Source organism: Malaclemys terrapin, chromosome 4 (genome assembly GCF_027887155.1).
Source record: "Malaclemys terrapin pileata isolate rMalTer1 chromosome 4, rMalTer1.hap1, whole genome shotgun sequence".
NCBI lineage: Eukaryota > Metazoa > Chordata > Testudines > Emydidae > Malaclemys > Malaclemys terrapin.
In genome coordinates, this window is record NC_071508.1 from 151,493,047 (window position 1) to 151,504,474 (window position 11,428).

Here is an 11,428-nt window from a genome sequence, read left to right on the forward strand (position 1 = left end):
GGACACTTCCGGAGGCCAATTGATTGCCTTCTGCACTGTAATGTGTTTACACGGCCAATACAGTGCTGGACCCTCTCTCGTCGAGGTGGTTTTTTTGCAACGCTGCTACTGAGGCGTTTCTGTGCACTAAGTGGCTTGGCAGTGTGTACACTCGGGAGTTACACCACAGAAAGCCACTTTACTGTGCAGTAACTTGCCAGTGTAGACAAGGCCAAAGATATAACAAGATCCAGTGGCTGGGAGTTGAAGTTAGACAGACTCAGACTAGAAATAAGGCACAAACTTTTAACAGTGAAGTTGTGGTGGATTCTCCATCACTGGGTTTTTTTCTAAAAAAATGCCAGTGTTGATTTAGACAGATGCTGTACTTCAAACAACAATTAATTGAGAGCAGTCCTATGGCCTGTGTTATACAGCAGGTCAGGCTAGAGGATCACAATGATCCCTCCTGGCTTTGTAGTGCATGAACCATTGTATCTTTTTTAGTACACTAAACTTCCAATGTAGTGATCAATATGTTTAAAATCAGCATTTTCCCACAGGCTGGTATCATTGAAATACTGCATTTTCTTGCTATTCTTAGCATATGAAGAATGGCAGTTTCTCAACTGTGTGGCTAAGTACTGACTTTCTACTAGTGACCACTTTAGTAACCAATTTAAAGTATTTAAGGTGAATGAAATCAATTTTGTAAGTTTTGGAAACTTACAAATAAACAACGGTAGCAGAGAGGTTGGTGGCCAATAGCTGACTGAACTTGCCTTTGACTACATGGTGGTTGAGGACAGCATGGTATTGATTTGAATGAGTTTTGTATCATAGAGCTGTGCCGTGAGTTTGGATAAAATTGTATACATTCACAGAGATGTTATAATGGGCACCATTTTACCTGTTACGACGTGCGTTGAAATCAGTGTGTCCATCCAGATGCATTATTACAAATGTGCAAGTGTTAGGAAGACTGGGGCCCAAGGTGGCATCTCCAACATTTGGTCTTTTGTGTGCGAATGATTTAAACAGTCACCAAGACAGCAATTTACAAAACCCCATATAAATATATAGCAAATACCAAAGTGCATCATGAGAAGAATGCAATCTTTTATCCTATTATAGCCGCTCCATTTGCACTGCTATAGATTAGTGAAATGTGGTCACAGTCAGAAAAGTGACTCTCTGTAAAGTGGCATCTGGTGTTGCATAATTATTCTCCATTAATATCCTCTCTATAAAAAGTGCTTAATTAAAGTCTAACTGCGGCACCAATACCAGTTCACTCAGTCTCTAAAAATCCTGCTTTCGAGAGTATCACCAGCCTTAGTGTTATCCCTGGCCCCAGTGGCGAAGGAGATACAGACACAGAGGAGCTCATTTAAGCACAGCTAGCTGTGGTGGAAACTTTTTACTGTTCTCCCAGCAAAACTGAAACCAATGCAGAAGTGAGACTCTGCAATGGGGAGAGAGGAGAGTGTTCAAATATCTAAAGAGACAGGAGATCACATCCCTCAAAACCCTTTCTCTCTAATCTATCTCTTGTTTACGTGGCTAACATAGCCCCCCCTACAATGTAACAGTTGAAGGTGGACTACTGCTGACTCTGGTGTTCAGTGGCACTAATACAGTTTTGATTTTGTACCTACATTATCTCTACCTGATTGGGGGAGGTCAGAAGACACCTACAGAAAGATGTCAAGATGGGTGAGCTGGTTTAGATAAAACACTGACTGGAATCATGCTCCACCCCTTGAAATACATCAACAATGAACTCGAATATTAGTCAAGTCTGACGGGTTACCACCATCCCTTACTCCTGGCAAGAGTGTTCTGAGAGTCAGGCATAAAATGGCTGCAGCTTCTTCCTTTTCTGAGATCAACTTTCTTCAGCACTAGTAAGAAGCAACTATCTCTTGTAACAAGACCAGCATGAGGCCTACAAAACAGGGTGCCTAAACTTAACATGGGCCCCCTGCTCAGGAATGAATTTCACCCCGTATGTAATAAGGTAACAGCTACTTCATCATAGAAGCCTACTTTTTTTAGCAAGCTTCCAATTCCATTAATAAACAAAAGTGGGTTTCCCTGTTCAGGGAAGTACTTACCCAGGTACTGAGGTGGTATCCTGAATACGATTACAATCCTGAATTGGAGCCAGAAACTTCCTAGACTCAGCTGTTGAGAATTTTAAATCAAACTTGTGAAGATGGATTGTCATTTTTTTAAGGCACTAAAGTGTAACTTCCGAAACTTTTCTGTACTTCTCCAGACCACTCAAAGCCATGTTTTGCAGGTGATTAATTTATATGGCAGGTTAGTGCCTTTGAGCCTCTTCAGAACAACACACTTGAATGACAGCGGAGCTATTCAATCTACAGTGGATGTTTCTGTGCATGCACAGCAAGTCTTTCTGCAGCAGAAAGTTCATAAAGGTTTTTTTAACGCCAGTGCTCTGTGTACATGCACATCTGCTATATTCGCACGATGGGACATAACAGCTCCATTGGAGGCATTAGCATCTAATGTGTCAAAAAATCCACCAGTTAAGTCTTTCATAAACAAACCTCTGGCGTGATTGACTGACTGTGTGGCTATGAAAGAACCATCAGTCGGTTGTGTGCGTACAATACTCATACAAAGGAGTGATCATTGGCATTGGCATTGCAAACCATAACGTGAGTCTCTAAATAGAGATTTTCATTATACATCATTGCAGCTCTAATGGTCTATAGAGTGAATAATCTGCATTTTAGTAAGTCAGACTGTAATGGCTCTTACGACACTATTATGGTCCAGCCAGCTAATAATCCAAATTGTCAAAACTCCCTAACTACCTTTTTCTACTTATATATCACCTTCTTCAAAAAAGATTTTATTCCAGAGTCTTGAAAGAGATTTTTGTGAGTTAAGGATTCCTCTCCATCGATTTGTTCCCAAAGTCTTAGATCAGAGCCTTAACTATGGACTGGAATGTTGGTCCCTTTTTTTTAAATTTATTTACTCGGAGAAACAAACAATAGAACTTTTGTGTAATGTAATGAACATCTGATGGAGGGTGCTGGAGACAATAGAATCCCTGGAGAAATTAGCGAAAACTTCATTTTAAAGAAGCTTAGTACTAGAATTGGAGGGAGAAACTATTGGAACCGTATTCCATTGGAATATGCAGTTCTGTCAAAACTGACATACTTCATGAAATCAGGTCAATTCCACCAACATTTTATTTTGAAAGAAAACCACAGAGGTTCTAACAATGTCAAAGTGTCTTGTATTGGAATGAACCATTACAATTTTCCTTTCTGAAATTATTTTATTTATAAATATATAATACAATACAAAACACATTCTAATCTAATACATTTTTTTCAAATGAAACATTTTGAGTTTTGTTGAAATGTTTCAACCCAAAATGGAAAAGTTTTGGAACAAAGCCAAACTTAAAAATGCTTTGTGAAATGGTATTTCCATCCTTTATACAGTTCACGTTTTTTAGTGCTAGAATGGTGATTATTCCATGTTTTCCCATAAAGTTTTATGGCCTCTTGTATAAGGATATTTAGGATTTCTTAGATATTTAAAAGAAAATAACAGCCGCTATGAAGTCACATACCAAAGAATAGTTCAGTAGCTGGCAATGTGGAACTAATGCCCCCAACAGCCAGGTTGAGAGGGGCATTCAGAAGATTATGACCTGCAAACCTGAAAGGAAAACTCAAGTACATGTCTAGTAATGTGCCGGTGGCCATCCTTAGTCTGCAGACAGGTGGTGTTTTACTTATATTTGTAACATTACTGAAATGTGATTCTCTGCCTTTTAAAGTCACCTTTACAAAAGTATTTACACTTGTAGCTATTCAAGGTCAGTCATTAGCCAGAACATAAGATTGTCATCTAGACTTTATGTAAAGATTAAGCTATCAGTATAAGCTGTTTTGGGGGAGCTTGGTCCTTAGAAGGCTGGGATGTTAAAGAGGGGAGTCAGTTTATGCATCACATAAATGAACAAAAGGTAATCGGGACAATGACTTTTTCAGCTACTGTGACACATGTAGCTGCCAAATGAAAAATGAGCTAAATCTCTTCTCCATTGTGATGTGTTATGAGACAGTGTAGTAAAACCAAGCACATTTGCTATCATTAACCTATGTGTATTTTATAAGACTATTTATCTCTGTAAAGCTCTTTAGCCTACAATGTTCCACATTATTACTATCTGCAGCCATTTTTTGTAGAAGAAATTCAAATGAAGATCTTAGAGTGACAATAACTAAACTATAAAACATGGATGATTACTTGGCCAAATTGAAAATGCAACGGGTTACACTTAGATAAACTCATAATGGACACCAATAAAGGGCTGATATTGCGAGTCATATTATTCCAGAGTATCGCTAAGGTGAAGGTAGATTCTTTAGTACAGAGACCTCTAATATGCATTATTTTGGAGAGTATGCAATAAAGTCAGTTCTAGTCATTAGATGCAGCTGAACAATAAGCGCATATGTAGTGCTGTAGTAAATGGGAAAATTATCCAAGGACACTCAAGTGATAATGAACTTACTGAGAGGCATTTTTAAGCCAAAGCAGAACATTTCCCATCCTGGTCATAGCTTTTGATGAGGGTGGGAACAGGGGAGTGGATGTACTGAAGGTTCACTAAGGGCAGCCTGAAAAATCACTAAGATCTTTTCTGATAATAAAAAAGATGGCTCAAAATGTGAAGGATTCTGGGACTATGCATGATTTAAAGTGGAAGGAGCCAATCAAACCTTTTGTTTGCAATTTTGTATCTGTTGCAATGAATTAAGTAAATATTGCCCTGCTAACATTGTATGATTAGTCTCAGGTATATGGACGAGAAGCTGGATATGATGGACGAGAAGCTGGATATGAGTCAACAGTGTGCTCTTGTTGCCAAGAAGGCTAACGGCATTTTGGGCTGTATAAGTAGGGGCATTGCCAGCAGATCGAGGAACGTGATCGTTCCCCTTTATTCGACATTGGTGAGGCCTCATCTGGAATACTGTGTCCAGTTTTGGTCCCCACACTACAAGAAGGATGTGGAAAAATTGGAAAGAGTCCAGCGGAGGGCAACAAAAATGATTAGGGGTCTGGAGCACATGACTTATGAGGAGAGGCTGAGAGAACTGGGATTGTTTAGTCTCCAGAAGAGAAGAATGAGGGGGGATTTGATAGCAGCCTTCAACTACCTGAAGGGGGGTTCCAAAGAGGATGGAGCTCGGCTGTTCTCAGTGGTGGCAGATGACAGAACAAGGAGCAATGGTCTCAAGTTGCAGTGGGGGAGGTCCAGGTTGGATATCAGGAAAAACTATTTCACTAGGAGGGTGGTGAAACACTGGAATGCGTTACCTAGGGAGGTGGTGGAGTCTCCTTCCTTGGAGGTTTTTAAGGCCCGGCTTGACAAAGCCCTGGCTGGGATGATTTAGCTGGGAATTGGTCCTGCTTTGAGCAGGGGGTTGGACTAGATGACCTCTTGAGGTCCCTTCCAACTCTGATATTCTATGATTCTATGATTCTATAGAACATTATTTTTATAATAATTGAAAAATCTTATACTGTTTTGTTTTGTTTTTCTTTGCTGTCCATTGCTCTTGCTTTGTACCTAACCATGATTAAATTATTTCTAGATAAAATACTTGATTATGAGAGCGCTTGGTTTGGATGAATTGCTCTTAGCTATAAAGCACATAATCTAACTTGAATACACAGTGATGATATAGTGACCGTCGTGTTTGACCTGGTGGCCTCTTAAGTTACTTCCATGCTTGGGTTTGGGGTCTGGTTTTTAGCCCTAAGAGCCAGATGTGCCAGAGTAAAAATGAGGAGTATTGATAAGAGACAACAGAGTATCTGTCTACCAAAGACAGAGCAATGACAAGCAGCTCTTTGTAAAGACTGATCAATTATATCTACCTCCCTCAGGTACTTATAAGGCCTTGTGCTGAGGTGTGCACCCCACACTGGCCCTGATAGGGTTAATATGCCTGGGGGGCCAGTTAGGGCACCTGACATCAGCTAAGAGAAGGAGGCCAGGCTTAGTTGAGAATGAAGCCCAGCTGGGCCCACACTTTGAAACCAGGAAGCTGAGGGTGGAGGGAGAAGGAGGCTGCAGTCACAGCCTGGAAGGATGGAAGGTGTCAGGAGCAAGGAGGAAGCCCAGGGGGAGAGTAAGGAGTCTGACGTGAGGCTAGGAGGGGTACAGTAGCCTTGGGGGATAGAGAAGCTCCCTGTTAAACCCAGCAGCAGGAAAGAGAAGATTGGGAGCATTAATAGGAAGAAGCCCATAGAAACAGAACCAGGGGCTGGGACTGATGACCTGCACTGCAGGTTATAGAGTCCCTGGGCTGGAATGTGGAGTGGCAGCTGGGTCCAGGTTCCCCTGCCAGCCACTGGAATAGGGGCACAGCCTAGCTGGGGCTGAACATCATCGGGGAACTGACCGCAGGTCTCCAGAGTCCCAGGCTAGTGCCTTTGCCAGGGGACGATACTTCTTGAGTTAAATAACATCGACTTGGAACTGAAGGTCTGACTGTAACTGCCCTAGAGGAGCTAGTCTGGGCTGGGACTGGACAATGCGCCTGTGGCTCACTGATACTCAACATGGAATAAGAGGGATCGTTACCGCTTTGCTAGATCAGAAACCCTACAAAGCTCCTCAACAAACAGGATAGCATATAAAATAAATGGTCTTAATCCTCTCTTCCTTGGCGTTCCAGCATTGGCTTCCCCAGTATGGGGGCCTGTCGTCCTGGAGCAGGGACTCACTGTACTTCTGGGTGGCTCATCATTTTGCCCCTCTCGTCTAGAATCATCGTTGTTCCCCGGTAAGGCCCTCACAGCATAGCTGCACACCCCGGTACCCACGGTGCATGGCCGCTTTCTTGCATCTACAACATGAAGGGCGGTGCAGAGGAACCCTGTTTTCCAGTAGAAATCTGTCTGCCTGTCTTGTGCTCTTCCCTGCAGAGCAGCTGTAGAAGGAGCTGAACATCCCTCCCAAGCCCTGCAGGTGCCGGGCCACCTCCACAGACCTTGGGGCACCAGAGCCACCTTCTCTCCCTGGCTGTCCGGAAAGCCTTCCTTTTCCAGGGGTGGCCCAGCTTGGAGTTATCCTACAGAGCTGGGGGGCTGATCCCTTGCTTGGGAAACTCTGGAGCTATGGGGGGCAGTTCCTCCCTACGAGGCCACCACTATCCAGTATGGCCCTGCCCCTCCCTATGCCCAGTCCTTGCCAATTCCTTCTGCCCAGATTCAGCCCCTATTAGTCACCGCACTGGCATAACTGACACCCCACCTAAGCCGGAGGGGGATGCGCTGAGCTGCTGTGATGGGGCATATGAAGTACTAGGTGTACTGAGTGGATTGAGCCCTCTGGACATTGGGACATTTGCACCATTTTTCTCATCTGAGCCCAGTGTCTTGTCTCTGTGTCACTGTAGATTCCCAAATCCTCCAAATTGTGTTCTGTAGCAATATTTAGGTGTGTAATTAAATGCATTCACTAGCACGAATTGCATTGAATGCTGACTCAACTTCATGTTCGCAGAAGGAAGAGTGACATGTTAATCATTTCAGCATGTTAGCCTCGTGGCCGCAGCTTCCACCTTTAGCAGCTGGAACTTTTCATAGAATCATAGAATATCAGGGTTGGAAGGGACCTCAGGAGGTATCTAGTCCAACCCCCTGCTCAAAGCAGGATCAAATCCCAACTAAATCATCCCAACCAGGGCTTTGTCAAGCCTGACCTTAAAAACCTCTAAGGAAGGAGATTCCACCACTTCCCTAGGTAACCCATTCCAGTGCTTCACCACCCTCCTAGTGAAATAGTGTTTCCTAATATCCAACCTAAACCTCCCCCACTGCAACTTGAGATCATTGCTCCTTGTCTGTAGTGGGAACAACATGGAAAAGGTTTGAGCAGCAGAGAGCCAGCTGGTGGCTCACCTGATTGAAAACAGAAAGTGTGTGCGTGGAGGAAGCTAACCATGATGATATCCCTGCAGTGACAACTTCTGCAAACCAAACGGTCCATGGTGGTTATCACCTGGGCAGTGAACTTCTCTATATGTTGCCTCTCTGGCCAGCCACAGACACTACCAAAATATCCAGAGGTCATCATAGAATCATAGAATATCAGGGTTGGAAGGGACCTGAGGAGGTCATCCAGTCCCACCCCCTGCTCAAAGCAGGACCAATCCCCAACTAAATCATCCCAGCCAGGGCTTCGTCAAGCCTGACGTTAAAAACCTTGTTAAGATCTTCAACCCCTGCGGCTGTGTTCACCACTGGCTTTGTTGTGGTGCTTGTTGTATTTGATGTATTGGATGAACTGGTTTTTCTCTGGGGACTTTTAGCAGAGCTTTCCTTAATCGCTGCCTCAAACATCTCAGGCTTTTTTATGATAAATTTTATCTTAGATTTGTTTCGCAGGATCTTCTCCAATCTTGGAATGCCAAAAGTAGATGGTCGGCGGAATGGCACCCCTTCAGGTAGTCCTTCCACGTAGAAATCCTCTGGGTAGGATTCAAATAACGCAAATGGGACCTTGACAGGATCTTTAAGCCCCAGAGCTTCTCCACATTTTTCATTAAAAAGATTTTCAACTTTTTGTTTTAGGTCAGTAATTTTGGCATTCCAAGCCTCAAAAGAAAACTCTCTTCCTCGTGGCTTGAAGCCCATATTGGATCCATTGGTTTGAGAATTAGTTCGAACATCTGTTGTTTGTGGTTTATTAGGACCTTCTTCAACGGTCACCTCAATCTCTGGAACCTTTGAATTGCTTGCAGGACTTCTTGCTCTCTTTGAACTCTTTGGACTCAATGCTTTAGTGTTTACTTTACTAGCCAATCCAGCAGGCAAATAAGAAGTGACCAGCTCTGGCTTTTTAACAATAAATTTGATTTTGCCACTTCCACGGACAATTCTTTCAAGGCGTGGAATTCCGAACCACGTGGGACTCCGGAAGGGGATTCCTTCTGGCAAGCCTTCCACATACAAGTACTCAGGGTTTGATTCAAACACAGGGTAGGGAACCTTCACTGCCTCTGAAAGCCCCAGGGCTTGGGCAAATTTCAGATTAAATATCTCTTCCACTTGCTTCCTTAGTTTTGTGATTCTGACATTCCAATCTTCTTTGACTGGCGTATTAGATCTTGGTTGAGTAACTTCTGTCGGACTGAGAGTTAGTAGTTCTGGCCTTTTGATCACAAATTTTATTCTGTTGCCCACTTGAATAATCTTTTCCAGCCGAGGGATTCCATACCAGGATGGACTCCTAAATGGAATGTTCTCTGGCAGACCCTCCACATAGAGATCACTGGGGTGTGCCTCAAATTTCTGGTATGGGACAGCCTTCGGTTCAGTGCTCCCTAGGGCCTCAGCAAATTTTTTACAGAAAAGTTGATCTACCATCTTCCTTAATTTGGTGATTCGGGCATACCACTCTTCTTTCACTCCTGCAGCTGGTTTGTCTAGCGGTGCATCTTCTCGTGTTGAATTCAAAAGCTCATGTTTCTTAATCACAAACCGTATCCGCTCCTTGGCCAGCAGTATCCTCTCAAGGCGTGGGATCCCATAGGTAGATGGCCTCCTGAAGGGAATTCCTTCTGGAAGTCCTTCCACATACAAGTCTTCTACATGCGACTGGAAAAGCGGGTACGGGATAGACACTGGACCTTTTGCTTTTATAGCTTGAGCATATTTTCTTTCAAATAATTCTTCAACCTGCTTTCTCAAGTCTGTAATTCGGGCATTCCATTTCTCAAAATTGAATTCTCTCACTTTTCTTCTCCCAGCATTGGCAGCCTCATTTGCTGACTCAGTGTTCTTCGGTCTCTTGTTGGGTGGTAAGTAGTCCTCATCATCTTCAATGGTAACCTCAACTTCAGGGTCCTCACTTGTCTCAGAAGGGGCATGCTGAGAAGAATCTTCTACTGGTACTTCCACATCTGTTCCTTCACTGCAATCGGAACCCTGGTGGCTTCCTGTGTACTTCTTTGCAAGAGCAATTTTTTCATCAATTTCTGAAGTTTCTGAAGGGCCTGGAATATTATACTGATAGTAGTCAGGATCCTCCGATTCCTCTTTTACTGTTACTGTTGCCATCTCTAGTGAAATTCCAGAATCCTCATTTGGCTCTGTTTTTACTTGGACAGGAGGGCCACTTCCACTTGGTGGTGTAACTGTGCGTGTAGAATCTGTAACAGTCACATGAGCTCCTAGGTGTTTCTTTGGCTCTAGGAAAGGCCTTTTGATCACAAATGAGATCCCCGATTTGTTTTCCAAAATCCATTTCAGTGTTGTCACATCATAATTTGCTGGATGTTTAAATGCAAGTCCTTCAGGAAGGCCCTGCACTACCACTGCAGACTGGTCCCTTTGAATCTTGTCATATGGCACAGGGACTACCGTTGACTTCCCTAAAGCTTTACCATAACAAAAGCAGAAGAAATCCTCTACAGACTTTCGGAGAGCTTCCATTTCTACAATATCCACTGTCAGCCTGTTTACAAGTGACGTAGTCTTTGTTTTTTGCAATTCAGCTGCCTTTTCCTCTTCAGAGACACAGTATTTAACAAAATCCTTCTGAAAATCTTTCCTTGTATTGACAAAAGCTCTTCCCCTCTCAGTTCCAACTACAAACACATCTGTTTCGTACACAGCAATACAGGCGACTTCTGCCTTGGACTTCGCAAGTTCTTTACACATTGACTCAAGTGCTTACATGAGGAATGTAACCACCATTCTGCTTTCAGAGGAGTCCTCATCATGGACTGACAACGCTGGTGTTGCTGCTTGGGCCATTATCCTGGCTGGCCGCCGCCGGGATCAGGGCAGCCCGGGTCCTGGGGAGTCTCGGCGAGGAGCCGCGGCCGCCTCGGGGCGAGGGGAGGCCAAGCTAATCCCAGCTCACAGCAGGCGCTTCCCGGCTCGGCTCGGCTCGGCTCGGCCCGTCCCCGCGGCCTCTTCGCGACTCGTCGGGCTCCCGGCGGGGGCTCGGTGACCGCGTCCACTGGGCGCCGGCCGGGCCTCGTCCCCTCACACAGTCGTTCACCCTGAACCCAGGACCGATGTCTAAAACCTTGGTGGTTCAATCTGCATGAGGTCCAGAATTTATGTGGGTCAGGTGCAGAGTGGAACAAAATTCTCTGTTTATTCCCGTCTGTACTGTTGCTCTAACTTCTCACCTTCCGTCAACTGCCCATCTCTTCTCTCACTCTTCTCCATTATAAAATCCACCCTCCAAGTGGGCACAGCTCAAGAATGAAATCCTCCCAGAGGGATTAAACATGGCAGAATTCACGGCCATGGGCGAAATGTGGGCCACAAAGTCTAAAAACTGCAGCCTGTCTAAAGTAACTTTTTCTTCTGTCTTCTTGTCTTTCCTTATAGCAGGTAGAGTTGAGGAGATCTTGCC

The 11,428-nt window shown here is 44.0% G+C and overlaps 1 protein-coding gene across 1 annotated transcript; it reads right to left on the minus strand.

Moving 5' to 3' along the window:
• Positions 1-6,047: 6,047 nt before the first annotated feature.
• On the minus strand, positions 6,048-11,078 carry LOC128836167 (general transcription factor II-I-like). Its single transcript, XM_054026184.1, has 2 exons — positions 8,251-11,078; positions 6,048-6,131 (listed from the first exon to the last, which is right to left on the minus strand). The coding sequence occupies exons 1-2, from the start codon at positions 10,717-10,719 to the stop codon at positions 6,048-6,050; spliced, it is 2,553 nt and encodes an 850-aa protein (XP_053882159.1). The 5' UTR covers positions 10,720-11,078.
• Between the last annotated feature and the right edge of the window lie 350 nt (positions 11,079-11,428).